Below are 16867 nucleotides of genomic sequence, written 5' to 3' on the forward strand. Positions count from 1 at the left end.
GTCGGGTTGCAGGTTATAGATCCGAGCTTCAATTGGGCGGGTCGATTGTGTATGTATTGGGCCTCAATATATCATATGCTCAAAATTCATGACAGTTTGATTCTAAGTTTTCATTGAGTGATTTTAGGTTGCACGAATACAACTATATTACTCATATTAAGACGAGATCGGAAGATCCTATATTCGCTATCACAAACTATAGAGTATTTTATGGTTAATGATGACAACGTCGGCTATCCATAATATATATTGTTTGGGGGTCGTATGATAGACAAATGAAATTGGCTAAATGACCATTATATTCTTATGAATTTATCAAATTTTTTATTTTTGAGCTGAGGATTTGCTAGCTATTTATTGACAATAGTCTAATGAATCGGTTGTTATGAGGCCGAAGTTATTTTGGTTGCTTACTTAGACAGATGTATATACATATGTATTTACATAATTTGTCGGGGTTGACTACTATATTGCAATATTTTCACTATTGGCATAACATGCTATTTATTTTATGGATGACTCGAAGTTATATTTTATTTTATGTCTAGATATATTTTATGTTTAATTTTGAAAATGAAGTTAATTATAGACATTTAGATCAGATATGCATAACAATTTTAGGATAAGGAATGTCTCATTGTGTAGAAAAACGAGTTAAGTTAGTGAACTTGTTATTATGTATTATATGAAAATTACTAATTGAAAAAATGTTATGTTTTAGGAGCATGCTTTTACATATATTTGAAAATTAGTTTGTGTGAGCTAATAAAGTATTTTTATAATTATTTTTTTTAGTCGTAACGTTATATTGTTATAAGTTATTTATACTCTTTATGTGGTTAATTTTTTTTTATCAATATTCTTTCATCTATCAATAATTAATCACATTTTATATTTTACTCTTTGTTCTTTCATTCTTTGTTATCTTATAGGTCTCCCATTGGTGTTCTATAGCTCGTAATGATGTTATCTGTCATGTGGTATACACTATCTACTCAGATTAACACATTGATACTTTTTCTCTTGATCAATTGCAAAAAGTATGATTGTATTGTTTCTTTGTATGATGATGATTATCTATTTATTAGTACTTTGTTAGCATTAAACGAAGTGTAGTGGTTGTGTTTCGTTGATTCATGTGTTGATATTGTTATTGGATCATTTGTGATCACTGATATTTCATCTACTATTTTCATTTAAATTTTATACCAATTGTGATCGAGTAACATGTGAATCAATGCACCATTGAGCTCAACTCTTCCTCAAGGATTAATCCTACTCATTTCTATTCACATCAACAAAAATTCATACACTATTTCACTCACTCCAAAACTATACGACCGATTAAATAAATTAACAAAAAAATCACTGAAAGCAAATGACGCAAAAACAATAACAAAAAAAAAATCCAACATAAATAACTTTTGACATATTACAATCGAAGAATAATTTTAGGTGGTGCACTCATCAATGGAGGTATCACCAACAACTATCGATGTTGGCCAACGGCAATGTATGATAAGGAAAATAAAATAAAATAGAGTTCCGGTGGTAATTATATACATTGAATCTTAGAACGAGAATAGGGAGTTTAATGTTTTTGGTGGGAAGTGTGTGTTTTTGTGAGATAGAATAGGGAGAAATGAAAAAATTTTGCATCGACAGTGTCTCTACAATACCAGGTACTATATGAAATCTATGATTTTGAATTTGAATAGTTGTATGATGTGATATAAATAGGTATTGATGTGATATTTTGAATGTAAAATTGATGTATAATATAAAAAAATAAAAAATAAGTGTTTGATTTAATTTATTTTTTTAAAAAAAATGATGAATAATGTATTTAAAATCCAATCCCCCGAACAAACACACCTGTTGTATGTATGTTTTGTGTGGTTGGACAAAAAACTTTTGTTTGTACCAAAAGACTATCCAAAACTAGTCCATTGTGCTTGCTCTCATATGGTCTAATAAGGCTATATAAAAGACACTCTATTTAAGACTATTAAAATGGTCCAAATTTTGAAATTTTAATTTCCATAGGAGAAAATTTCTCAACTTCCTTAATTATAAGGGTGTGTTTCCTTAGAGGGGTACGGGGCAATTTGATGTGTTTGAGTCTTATTGTTTTTTTTGTATTTAAATTTGGTCAGAGTTTGAGGAGTTTTGATATGTATTAATTTGATGGATAATGAATAAAATAATATAAATATGTATTAAATTTAATTGATAAAATTTATATTTTATGATTTGATTATGAATTTATATTATATCAAACATATATATATTTAAATTTTTATTTATTCGTATTATACAAAATTTTATTCTTTACAAAAAGACATATATATTTTTTTACCCTATAATTATTATAAATATTAAATAAATATAATATTTAAAAAAAAATTAAAAAAAAAAAGAAGAAAGGCAGCGTCTGCTTGGGAGGGGCTGGATGATACTCTAGTGTCTCTATTGAAAATATGTTTTTTTTTTTATTGGTCTATTAAAAAATATTTATTTTCTATTATAAAAAAATAATAATATACTACTATCAAGATACGGTTTTAGTTGTTATATAAATTACAAATATATTATTATATATACATTATACTTTCTATTATAAATACATTATATAAATTACATAAATATTTTCTATTATTTTTTACATGGTCTAATAAATTATTTCTCATTGTTTGATTTTGTTTTCTATCATTTACAGGGAAATATAAAGAATTGTATATTGATGCATTATATTTATTTTTTTTATCTTTTGTATTATTTAATTTTTGTGTTTATTAAATAATGTTATTTTGATCTTATCAAATATTATATTTAATTTATTGTTCAAATATTTATTTATTTATTTTTACTATTTTTTAAAAAAATTATACTAAATTTAATTTTACAAAATATCGTATCTAATGTAATATCCGGAGTTTGGCCGGTGCTAGATCAACTCCCGTGGATGAGTCGGTGTCAGACCATTCAAGGTTGAATATATATTAAAGAGATTTAATAGATAATATGCACGTTTTTTTTCGAAAACCCTACTGACGAGCTTGTCCTAGAGTAATTTGAAGATAGGAAGTCTCTCAAGAAAACAGAAAAAAGGACTTGTGCTGACCTGTAGGGCCAGTTTACAATCCTGACACTGACACGCTCGGTTTTACATGACTTACAAGCCAGAGTGTCACATCTAATTTATTATTTAAAAAAAAAATCACAAAAAATCATTTTTTTGGATTTTCATTCGTTAAAATTTTTATTGTACCATTAATCTTTTATTCTTGATCGATTCATCCAAATACATGCATTTTTAACAATTTTCTCTATTAAATTCTTTTTTTTTTTTTTTTCTACAATGCTATTATCTTCTCTCATTTCTCCACAAGTTTATTTCATTGTCTGTAACATAAGTCACCTAAAAGTATTCATGTACAATTGTTTTACTAATGGTGTGTTTGTTTGGGAGTCCCAAACTTACACTATTCATTAAAATTTTTTCTCTCAAAAATATCAAATCAAACATTTATTTTTTAATTTTTATATTATATTAAAAATTAATTTTACATTCAAAACATCACATCAACACCTATTTATATCACATCATACAATTATTCAAATTCAAATATTTTAGTATTCAAATCCAAACCCCTCAAAATCATAGGTGTGTTTGTTGGAGGAATTTCGCCAAAAATCTACTATTCACTCAAATTTTCCTCTAAAACACATCACATCAAACACTTATTTTTTATTTTTTATATTATTCTAAAATTAATTTTTCATTCAAAATATAACACCAACACCTATTTATATCACATCATACAATTATTCTAATTCAAAATTTTTACCATTCAAATCGTAACTCAAAATTCAAACTTCCAAACAAACACTCCCTACAAAGTTCAGCGTGGAATTTAATACGCATGGATTTCTTACGTGTGGGGTAAGATTTGGACCATTGAATCTTGTACACTTGACTATTTCCTACTTAGAAATTAATCATATAAATAATAATATTAATAAAATTCACATTAGTTGTGCCCAAAGTCAAATAACCCACGTTGACGTTGAGACATTCAAACAGTCAATCATACAAATATATATACACCGGCGACTTACCCTCCTCTCCAAGTTTGTCAGCTTTGTTCGATTGTAATTTAAAATTAAATATTTATTTAAATTTTATTCAAATAAAATTTAAATATAATAATTTTATAAAGAAATATAAAATCATGCCAAATGGATAATTATTATTTTAAATTAAAATCAAGGCCAAACACACCATGTAACGATTATAAATGGTCGTAGTAAATATATATATATATACACTTTTTGCTCCATTATTTTAATATTTCAGTTTTTTCCCCTGGCCTATTTATTTATTAATTTCATTAATTAATTCATTGACGTGTACAAATCTATGGTTTCTATTTAAAATTACAAACTTTTACAAGTAATAACTTTATATGCTTTATTTATTATTATTTTCATTTTGAAATTTTCAAAATTTGATGGCGTAGGATGTAATGATATCACACATTCGGGGAGGGTTAGGGCCGCGACGATTTTTTCAAATAAACAAATGTAAAATATAGAAATAATACATATTTTTATTACACATAATATGTAATATAATATTATAACTTGTTAACTCATTTGCTGCATTTATATTATATTAATATAAATGATGTGTTGCAATAATAATATTATATAATGTTTGTTAGAATGTCAGGTAGCTGGGCCCGCAAACATCTTTACTTATGTTTTCAAACTTATCTATAAAATCGGCAAATATAGATACGGTCCAAAAATTCAATCCAAATTCGATTAAAAAAAAAAAAAAATCACATTTGAACTTAAAAAGATAAACTCAATAAAATTTAGATCATGCCAGCCCGGCACAACTGATGAACCGTATCAAGCCCAGTCTTTTAAGAGTCAGGCCATGCTTGACCTGACCTGATTTATTAAAATATAAAATTGTGTTAAAGAACAAAAGTATAGATTTTTGGTTAAGCTCTCGTTATCATACCTCAAGAGTTCAACATTACATTTTCTTACAAAAATATTAAATCATAACATCATTCATGTCAAAATTTAACAACAATCCACATATCATTATACTTCATTAATAATTCACCAACAATCAAAACTATGGCAAAACCTTAACCACCATAGGACCCAAAGAAAAATTACTTATACACGTTTTTGTCAGCCAAAATTTTCTTATTAATAAAAAAAATAAAAATAATAGAATCAAAGAATAATAAATTATAACAACAATAATATAACAGCACAATGAACAATGGCGATCGAAGATCATCAATTTGGCGGCAGAGAATTGTGTCTGTTCGAAGGAGCCGACGGCGGAATCGGAACCGTTCGGGGAAGTCTACTGAAGTATAAAAATCCATCTTCACTTGAAGAAGAAATACTTAATTCTTTGATTTTCTCCTTTTCATTAAAATACGATCTCCACCACGTCATCATTCTGAATCCACCTTCTTCATCTTCTCCGGCCGTCTCCGGCGCCGGCGCCGGCGCCCGCGAAATCATCGCCGCCCTTCCTTCGACGGAGGAAGAATAATGGAGAAGCAACGTAAGAGCAGCAACCATGGCAAAACTGATCTTCTTCATGGAATAATTAATAAATAATTAAAAAATTAATGCTTGTATGATTTAATTTTGGGATTTAGGGTTTTAATTTGGGGAATCGAATTAGGGTTTTATAATTGCATGGGAAAGTATTGTACACGCAAAGGAAATAGAAATAGTTTTAGGAATAATAGAGAGCAGTTGAATATTCAATGTCAACGGTTACGAAATTCCACCGGCTGCTTCCACTCCAAATCATTTTATTTTATTTTATTTTATTTTAATTTGTTGTCAATTGGTGCTAAATAAATTGTTTTTTATTTTTATTTTTATTTTAGGTATATCTATAAGTCGTCAACTAGATATGGATATTTGGTTTCAATTTTTTATTTTATTTTATATTAAATATCCATTTTATTTTTCTTGACTACAGAAGAGTAGTATGGAAATTTCAGTTATGCATATGGCCTATCACGTGATATTTATGTACATAAGGAAAATCAAAATTACTAATAATTAAATTTAAATAATTCAATTATAATAAATATATCTTGTTGTATAAATCGGTTTAAATAATTGATGAAATTTAATTTACAGAAACTTAAATTTAAATTTTTTAAAATTGATTATTTGGTAAGTAGAAATATGTATATATATATATATATTGAGCAAAAGATTGAAATAATTGAAGTTTTATCAATTATTTGAACTTGAAACTTATTAAAGGTTTGAGCTAAAGGACGACAAATTTAAATGAAATTTTAACAGCATCACAAACTATTCAAGCAGCAAAAAAGGCCGGAGTAAAGGGTTTTCTCATATAGGTTGATATATCTAAAGCATATGATAGTGTTGCTTGCAAGGAGCTGAAAAATATAATTTCGGCCATAAATTTTGGCGATAATTTGAGATATTGAAGTATGAAATGTATCACATCCTCAATGGCTGCAATGCTCAACAATGGCTTTCCAACAAACTTCTTCTTAATACGTAGAGGTATTCGCAGAGGAGACCTTAACCGGGTATTTTTTTTTTGTACTGGTGGTGGAAGTGTTGAACGCTTTAATGAAGAATGCTTGCTCTAGTGTCCGATCAAAGGGCTTCTCAGTAGGACGTCTTAGGGTCCAAGTAAGTCACATTCAATATGCTGATGATTCAATCTTTTTCATAGAGAAAGAGGATGACAATCTGTTAGCTTTAAAGAGAATACTTCGGATTTTTCGGATTTGCACCGGTCTCAAAGTAAATTTTGCTAAATCCCAAGTATTTGGCATTGGGGTGACAAATGTACAACTTGGGAGTGCTAAAAAGATCTTCGGATGTTGTAAGGGAAGGTGGCCGTGTTTATACTTAAAAATTCCAATTGAAGGAAGAAATAAAATTTATTTGGAGGTCGATCATTGAAAAAAAATTGATAGTTTTTTGTGCCATTGGAAAAAATATCTCTTTCGCAAGCAGGGAGACTGTGCTTAATCCAATCGGTGATGAATACGATCCCTTTATATTTTCTATCTATTTTCAGAATTCAAGCAAGGGTTGCAGCAAAAATTAAAGAAATGAAATGAAATTTTTTTGGGAGGGATAAAGAAAGGAAGATTAAATTATGTTAGATTAATTATCAACTGATTCAAGAACCCCGAGTAACAAGAGGATTAGGGGTGGGAAATGTAAACCTTTTCAATTTAGCTTTGGTATACAAATGAAAATGGAGATTTCAGCTTGATGGACCGATTTGGAAATAAGTAATCTCGAGTGTAGAGAGTCGTAGGTGGAGGGGACTTGTCATCCTAACTAATTCGATGTGGTGGATTTAAAAATGGTGGGCTGGTTTTGAACAAGTTGTAAACTCGGAATGCTATTTGAAAATCTTGATGAGAAATGGAAAGAATATAAGATTTTGGGAAGATGTATGGGTGGAGAAAGAGATTTTGAAAATTATTTTTCTAAGAATATTTTCACTATCAGTGAAAAAAGAAGACATGATATTTGATTTTGAAGAGTGGGCAGAGGGATATTGGATCTAGAAATTAACACTCAGAAGACATTACTTTGATTGAAAAATTCAAGTGTGCGAGGAATTTTTTGAAGTTATTAATACTTGCAGCCCCTAGATAGGTATGGAAGATCGCGTCATTTGGTGATAAACTTCAAATAGGGTGTAATCAATTAAAGCTGGTCGAGTAGCGATAGGTTGAAATTCAATGCCTAATCCTATTTATGAGAAACTATGGAAATTTGTTGCTCTTCCTAAATTCCTATACATGGTGTAAAGGATTATGCATGTAGGAATACCCATTTGAAAAGCCTTAGGAATGAGAGGGATTTAAGACGTGAGTCACCGTAGCTATCCTTTTTGTAATCCATAAGCTGAAACTATTGATCATCTGTTCTTGCACTGTGTCATGACGTCAAGTATCTATTCTGAGATCATACAATGGTATAAAGTGCTTTGGGTGATATGAAAAAATATTTGGAAGCTAATTGTTCAGTGAAGATTCCTTAGAAAAAAAAGAAAAAAGAAAAAAAGCGCTCTAGATATTTGAGAGTTGGTAATGGTGTTAGCAATTTGGAGTATTTAGACATCTTACAATGAGCTAATATTTCAAAGAAAATCAGCATTGACAGTTGGGATGTTGGATTGGAATGAAGCAGATTGAACGCATGAAAATAAGTCCAAGCAAAAAACTCCTAAATTGGATTAGTGTCGGTTGTGCTTTATGAGAATCCATCTCTGATTAATTCATCTAATTGGAGAAACAAAAACCCCCAATGCAAAAATATTTATTGGGTGCCTTATGAAGATGTATGTTGGAAGATTAATATTGATGGTTTAGCATTCGAGTGTCTCAATTGGTGCAATTATCCGAGATGGTAAATGAATTATTTTCTTTATTCTCTCAAATTTTATAGAAGCCCTACGGAAAGTGTTGGTGTAGCCGAAAATTCATAGGGGATATCATTTTTCAAAATCGGTGATATAACATAATTCATCATTAGTCATGGCTTGGTATTCCGAAAAATCAATACATCCTTGGATATTAGATGAGAGTTTCAAGAGATCTGTGAGATTCTAAATCATACAAAGACATTTGAGGTTAAACATATTGTTAGGGAAGACAATGCTATGGTTGATTGTCTAGCAAAATGCGGCGCAATAGGAATGCCTGGCTTTGAAGCATGTATACAAGAGCAATGGTTCCTATAGGCATTATATTATTTTGATGCACAAAAAATTTGTCGTTACGAAGCACAGAAGCTGTGGAAACAGTCAAATGTACTGGTAAGAAATTAGGCCTAAGTAATGCAGGTGTGTAGTTTTAATGTAAAAAGCTCTTCGACTTTTGGTGTTGGCTTGTAAATCCTATGATAAATCAAATTTGTTACGTTTCCAAAAAAAAAAAAAAAAAAAAAAAAAAAAGATGTTGAGCTAAGTTGTAATATGGGTAAATTTAAGTTAGTTAATATGTTATCAATGTAGGAGAGAGTTGGAAGGTAAATCCGGCATTGGTTAAGCAGGTTATTAATGATGTGTATAGATAAATATTAATATAATATTTTGAATATGAGATTGAATTTTAATATAATTAATATAAATAAAATTTTAATTTGATAATTTTAGAGAAAAAAATGATATGAATAATAAAAATACCCTAAAAACTCCAAACAAACACAACCTTTGATGTTTTAAATGGAATTATAACCATTCAATTTATGTCCAATTAATATTACATATCGCATCAATATCGGTCGGAATTACAAAATCGAAACTAAATTTACAAACTCAAAGGAATACAAAATTTCAAATCATTTTTTATAATTTAAGCCCAAACCAAATTTTCCTAAACCAAACTCAAATAAACACACTTCATTTAAAAACTTATTATAATTTGATTTTTAAATATTTTTTACATATAAATTTAAAATATTTCAATGTATTCCGAAGTTTGTATTTTAAAATATTTTTATTCAGCTTTGAACTTAAATTTGAACTTTTTACTGGATAACATAGTTCGCCTAGTGTAACTTTCTCGTCGGGCCTGGTTTGCGGGGTATTAGGATCGATCGAGAGTTTAGCCAATGCTTACTTTCGGTAGCGGCTGCAAGTTTCCACGATTAAAAAAAAGTAAAATTTGTATATAATATTTTATCTAAAAAAACATAAATACAAATAAAGGACAAAAAAACCACTAAGCACGTTAAGCAGTTAGAGTAAGTGGCAGTGACCAGGTAAATGGCAACGACTAAAAGAACACGGTCGTAGAATAACTCACGATATAATAATACCAATACTAATAATAATAATATAGAAATCACCGATATATGCAGTTGAAAATTAAGTCAAAACTTTGTAGCCCATATTTTACCAATAATAAAATATTACTCACATATCCGAGTCACATTTACTTTTTGAGTTACATTTACTTTTTTGGATAGTTATATTTAATATTAAAAATATTTTTGTATTTGTATATATATTTTTATAAATATTTATTTATTAGTATTATAATATACTAATGAAAATATTTTTGCAATTTTTTTTAATTTGTAATACGTTTTAATATAATAATTAATATATAAAAATCAACGAGCAAAAAATAATTGAGACCTTAGAGCTGGACGTAGTATTTTTTTTTATTAATTATACAATTCTCTATATTCTAGATTAAAAATTATTTTAATCAAAATACTAAACAAACAAATTCATAATTACATAAACATCAAAACTATTTTACATATTTTTACTAATTAAATAAAATATTATTATTATTTAATTTATTAAAAATTTCAAAAGATTCAACTGTATAGAAGGGAAGAAATATATTTTAATATTTTTATTTAATAGGAGAGTGTTGTGTAAGGCCATCTTCAACCCAATCGATTTCATTTATCCAGTTTTAACTCCAAATATGTAGTTGTTAGAGTAATTTTACTTTAATCATAACTCTATTTTTCACTATTATTCTTCAAATATTCAATTTTTCATATTATTTTAAATAATTTTTTATTTTAATAATTTAAAATAAAATTTTTAAAAATTTTGAAAAATAAAAATTAAATTTAAAAATAAAATTTATAATTTTACAATTAAAAAAATTAGAAAAAATAAAAATATAACAATGCCAAATACAGTGCAACACCAAAATTAACGTTGCACTCGGCGTTGGATTTAGCGTGGATTAAAGATGCACTAATAAAATATTATTTACTTATTTTTCATTATTATGGTATAATCTCCAAGAATATATACAATCACATCAAATCAAAGATATCAGGTCTATATATATTTTTTCCTAGATATATATATTATTTTATGTTTTGATTTTGAATTTTAGTAAATATTGTATCATAAAAAATTGAAAAAAAAAAATCAAAGTAACCAAAGCCATTATTCTTAAATAAAATAGAAAAATTTGTAAATTTTTATCTAGACTTCATTATCATTTTTATACTCTAAATAAAAGCCACTTGATTTTAGGGTAATAAGCATACAAAGAAGTGGAGGTGTCTAAAATTTGAAAAATGTGTAGGCCCAATAACATAAATCAATGTAATTATCAATAACAGCAAGGCCCATGCATAGTTGTTTGGGCTGAAATTGGATTTTGAATTGGGCCCAAGTGAGTTTAATTCGGTAATGAGTTGGCCCAATTAATTTTCCAATTTTTAAAGGGCGGGTTGTGAAATTACGAAAAGGACCCCATCTTTGTCTTATTATCACCCACAAGCCCCAGATGAGTTGCAATCGCAGTAGAAAAGAACGACGAAGAAACAGAGGAAACGAAAAGAAAAGAGGGAAAACTGAAAACCCTAAAAATTTTCTTGGCCCAGCCATCAGTCGTCACCCACACAATCTCACTTCAAAGAATTGTCAATGTTTGGAGATTCTCTCTCTGAACGACACTAATCTCACTCTCTTACGGACTGTATTGTGTTCGAATCTTTGTTTGTTTTTTTTTGGAGGATCGATATAACGATAATTTAGGCGTAGGAGAAAATGGCAGCCGATAGTTCGACGGCGGCAGCGAGCAGTAGATCTGGTGGCGGAGGAGCGTCGGCGGATTCGTACATCGGAAGTTTGATTAGCTTGACTTCGAAGAGCGAGATCAGGTACGAAGGGATACTGTACAATATCAACACCGAAGAGTCCAGCATCGGCCTACGAAACGGTGAGAAGGATTAGGGAGGATATGCATTCATTTCTTTGCTGTTACTGGTCTAGTTTTGTGTAGTTTTTTATTTTTTATTTTTGTAATTCGCATTTGCTTTTGTGTTTTATGCTTTTTTAGAATTCGCATTTGTCTGGGGTTGGGTAATTCTTCATTACATCTTGGTCGCCATTTTCTTGCCTTTCACTGTCGATTGTTTTAATTGTCCTTTTCTCACGTCTATAATTTCGCCGAGGCTCATATCTCATATATTCTGTGCTCATGCATCTGTTCGTGTTATCCTTTTGTTGATCAGAATTCAAAAGTTTTACTGGGCTTTTGAATTGAAGCACAAAATCCTTGAGGATGAGATATTACCCTATTTCTTATTTCGACTGCAATTTGTTGTGCTCTGCTGTTTTTTGGGTTCTCATGAACATGCTATTGGGCACATTCTGTTAGCCAGATTAGTGTATCTGTGGTAGGTCTACTTCAAGAGAGGTTTCTACTATTTATTTTATTTATTAAATTCTTTTAAGATGTTATAATCAGGTAGGGTAGCGCAGGGCAGCTATAAGTTAATGATATTAAAAGTTTGCTTAAATACTTAATGGTGCTACTATATATATAACTGGGATGCAGTCCGAGGACTTCCGGCACATTGTTTATTCTTTACAAGCTATTAAAATTGGGTTTATTGTAAGCTGTCTTGTTTCCTTTTGCATGAGGGTATATGAATTTAAATGACTTTTGGTGCATTCGAGACTCACGGATATTGCCACTAATTTAATGTTTGAATTTGATTCATGAAATTTACCATATAGTTAAATATGGGTAAGTGAAGATCGTAACCAAAGTTTTTGTCATTGTTTGTAGCTGAAAATCTTGGATATTGTTGACAGCCTTTTGTTGCTGACTTCTTGTATATATTTTGGCAGTGAGGTCTTTTGGTACGGAAGGGAGGAAGAAGGATGGTCCACAGGTCCCTCCAAGCGACAAGATTTTTGAATACATACTCTTTAGAGGAAGCGATATCAAGGTGCGAATTGTAATTGGCTGTTCACCTGTTAGCTAACTTTTGTTTGGATTGGTCAAGCATCAGCTTCCTGACTAGATATTTGTTTTGTCCTGCTTGGAATATCCACATTCCACCTCTAGTTAGTCCATGATATTTGAACTATTATCTGTCGCAAACAAAATAAGAATTTTCAATTGCGCAATAGTTATTTAGTTGAAATTAAAACTGGTCACCTGATTAAACAGAAAAGAAATATAAATTTGAAGTACAAAGTTCTCAATTTTCAGTCAAACTGCAAGTATGATTCTTTTAATTTTTTTCCACAGGATTTACAGGTCAAAGCTTCTCCACCAGTTCAAAGTACTCCGTCCATTAACAATGATCCTGCAATTATTCAGGTAACCAATAATCCAACTATGTTTGTAATTTGAGCTGGAAAAATATGACCATAACCTGCATAACTATTGGTGCAGTCTCAGTATACTCATCCTACACCACCACCAGCCAGCATGCCTACAGCTCCTAGCAGTTCATTAACTGAGCATGGTGCACATTCGGGACTTACTGGATCTAATTTCCAAAGTGGTCTACCTATGTACCAACCCGGCGGAAACTTGAATTCATGGGGCCCAAATCCTCCTAATGCAAATGGTACTGGCTTAGCAATGCCAATGTATTGGCAAGGATTCTATGGTGCACCTAATGGGCTACCTCAACTACCTCAGCAATCCCTGCTTCGGCCACCTCCTGGCCTGTCTTTACCTCCTTCCATGCAACAGATGCAGTTTTCTGGTTTTAATTCATCATTGCCAACAACTGGATCTGGCTTGCCAACTTCTAATTTACCTGACTACCATGCTTCCTTCATTCCCAACACATCTAGTTCTTCTAGTTTTACATCTACTTTACCTGCCTCTAGCTCAACTTTGAATGTACCACCCATTCAACCTATGTCTCTAATGTCTGAGACGATGAATAATTCTCTGCCAGCTAAGGATCCTATTGCAGTAGTCCCTACCTCAGCTCCAAACACTAGCTTGCCATCTCTCTCTCATTTTCCAAACAGGGATCCAATTGCTACAATCCCTACATTGATTCCAAGCGCTAGCTTGTCGACTCTATCCCATCTTCCTACATCTGGACCTGATAATCCTGGAGCACCTTTAGTTTCTAGCAAACCCAGCACAATACCTAGCACTGCAACCTTGCCACAGCAACCCTTATCCAATCATGGAACTTCTGGGACATCTGGTCAAGTTCTTACAGAAGCACCGACGCCTTCACTCATAACTCCTGGTCATCTACTGCATTCTGGACCAGCTCCTGGTGCTATGCCCCAGACATTACAAACAACGCAGAAGGATGTGGAAGTAGTACAGGTGGCATCCAAGCCATTGCCAGAAACTTCACAGCCAGTAGTGTCAGAAGCTCAACCGCCAATATTGCCTCTACCAGCAAATTCTCGAGCTCAAAAGGTATTTTGTCTATTTATTTTTGCATGTCTCTTGCATACACATACCATTATTTTTGAACTAATGTTTGATGTTCCTGAGTAAATAAAATCAATATGCTTGATGATACGAGGCTATAGTATTTACCAATGGCTAATGGCTGCAAATGAATGCTATAAGAAGTGTTGCTGATAATTCCACCCTCCCAATATCATTAATAGTTTGGCTGTATTTCGTAATTATACTGAAGTGAAAAATTGTGTCCCAATATTTGGTCAAGTAGTATGCTGGTGTACCCAATAAGTAGATCTATAGTGAGCAGGGTAAATTATTCGTGTTTTCAGTGTTACAGGAGTTGCAATTTCTTTTGAACCTACTAGTGTATTGAATAGCAATGAAAAATGAAATAGAATATTAGGGTTTTCAATTCTATGATCTCTAGGAACGAGAGTTTTTAAAATTGCTAGATGATGTACCCTCAGTATCATGAAGCATTAGTAGGGGCGGTGCTATTGACAGTTGCTACCATCCTGCTATCATTCTTATTCAATACGCTAATGGCTAATCCATCCTTGGAATGATGGCTCTGGATGGGTTTATATTTGTTTGGTTTTCGCTTTCTGCTCATTGCTAGTGTTATCTACCTAAAAATTTGTCTAATGCTGGTTAATAATTTTGTAGGACTAGATGCTATGTCATCCTTGGATAATAGTGTTCCTGGGTTGACTTGTAGTAACATTTTTATCCCAGCCTTCTCTTTTTATATCTATATATACACAAAAACACACACAAACACAGATATAGATCGATATGTTATATTTTTTACCTAGTTGATAATTGCTATAGCCTATAAATGTGAATATTGATAAAAATTGGGTGTCATCATGATAGTCTTTTTCTTGCTGTTCCTTCAGCCAAATGGAGGTTCTTATCACACCCGGAACAATTACAACTACAGAGGGCGCGGTGGGAGAGGATACAGGGTAAGAGTTTGATATACATTCTTCTGGAGTTATTTAGTTAGCTTTTTTTCATGTGGCTTCACTTCAATATAATGCATTTTGTATTAATACAAATGATCCTTAAATAAATGCCTCCACTTTTGCCTTCTAGGTCTCCCGCGCTGTGACAGAATTCACTGAAGATTTTGATTTCATGGCCATGAATGAGAAATTTAATAAGGACGAAGTGTGGGGTCATCTGGGGAAAAGTGGTAAATCACAAGGGAAGGATAAAGAAGGATATGTAAGTGGCAGTGATGAAGATGAGGCGCAAGTCGAAAATGGTGAATTGCCAAAGGTGCGTGAGATAGATCTTTTTAGCGTGTTTCTTTCTTGCAACTTAGGATATCATTATTCATGTCCCTATTTGTTTATTTCCAGGCTGTTTATAACAAGGACGACTTCTTCGATTCCCTTTCTTGCAATTCCCTGAGTAACAACAATCCAAACAATGGAAGGACAAGATATTCTGAGCAAATGAAGTTGGATTCAGAGGTAACAAACCTATTTGCTGTCTATCTCCATATTACCCTCGAAAATAGAAAAAGTGTCGTAACGGGACCAAAATGTATTTACATAAAAGCAGACTTTTGGAGATATTTCAAGGTACCGTGGTGGTCGAGGCCGTGGCCCTGGCCGTGGAGGTGGCCGCTTCCGCGGCTCCTATCATGGCAGAGGAGGCTATGGCGGGTATGGATACTCTGGTCGGGGAGGGGGAGGAGGCCGTGGGCGAGGAGGTTTCCAGAACCGGGCCTCGTAGAGATCCGAAGCATGTTGGTGGTACAATAAGAAAAAATGGCAAATAGAGTAAAACCTAGAATTTGCTCTACTACAACAAAACCTAGTTTGTAATCGCTGTGCATTATATGAAGAAGGGTAGTTTTATTAATAATAATAAGATGAGAGATGAGATTTAGGATCCTTTTGTTTTCTTAAATCGATACTTGGCTGTACTAATGTCTGTGAGTTTATTGTGGTTGGAACTTTTATCTAGACCTTATTATCCATTTATGGTTTGGAATAGTTTGCATGATCATCCCTCATTTGGATTTATTACTTGACATTGAAACTTAGGGTCAAAATTTTGGAAGGGTTAGAGTGTTTATTAGTCCTCATATGTTGATTAGTTTTGTTCAATCTAGTGGAATATATTTCAATACCTAAAAATTTTGAATTGAAATAGGGGTATAATTGATTTGATATCTACGGAGGAACAATTTGGAAGAATCTCCAAACAAATACAACCTATAATGTGTTAATTGAAATTATATTCTTGACAGGTTTTGGTATTACTCATTTAAAAATATTATATTAAATATATATTTTTTTTCGAACAACATCAAACTTTAAAATTTTAGTTTGAACGGAGCAAAAATATATTACTTTTTTCTTAGTAAATAATTAAAAAATATATTAGTAAAAATAATTACTAATATAATAAATAAAATAATTATAAATTAATGTTAATTGACTAAATAATTTATTATAAATTTTAAAATATAATTAAAGTATATAAATATATTTTACAAAATTATACACAAATGAGTAAAATTTAGGAAAATTTAGCAAATAATAATAATAATCACACTCCTAATCAGTGGAGGACCTGAGGTCCCTGGAGCTCCCAAGTTTTAACTTCAATATAAACGGACA

At 31.1% G+C, this 16867-nt stretch overlaps 1 protein-coding gene across 1 annotated transcript; it reads left to right on the forward strand.

Moving 5' to 3' along the window:
• The first annotated feature begins 11340 nt into the window (after positions 1 to 11340).
• LOC127263744 (protein decapping 5-like) lies at positions 11341 to 16244 on the forward strand. Its single transcript, XM_051292942.1, has 8 exons — positions 11341 to 11765; positions 12683 to 12783; positions 13089 to 13160; positions 13236 to 14237; positions 15128 to 15196; positions 15327 to 15512; positions 15596 to 15709; positions 15801 to 16244. The coding sequence occupies exons 1-8, from the start codon at positions 11594 to 11596 to the stop codon at positions 15972 to 15974; spliced, it is 1890 nt and encodes a 629-aa protein (XP_051148899.1). The 5' UTR covers positions 11341 to 11593; the 3' UTR covers positions 15975 to 16244.
• The last annotated feature ends 623 nt before the right edge of the window (positions 16245 to 16867 follow it).

The sequence above is a fragment of the Andrographis paniculata genome, unplaced genomic scaffold (assembly GCF_009805555.1).
Source record: "Andrographis paniculata isolate CXL003 unplaced genomic scaffold, ASM980555v1 Contig69END, whole genome shotgun sequence".
In the NCBI taxonomy this organism is placed as follows: domain Eukaryota; kingdom Viridiplantae; phylum Streptophyta; class Magnoliopsida; order Lamiales; family Acanthaceae; genus Andrographis; species Andrographis paniculata.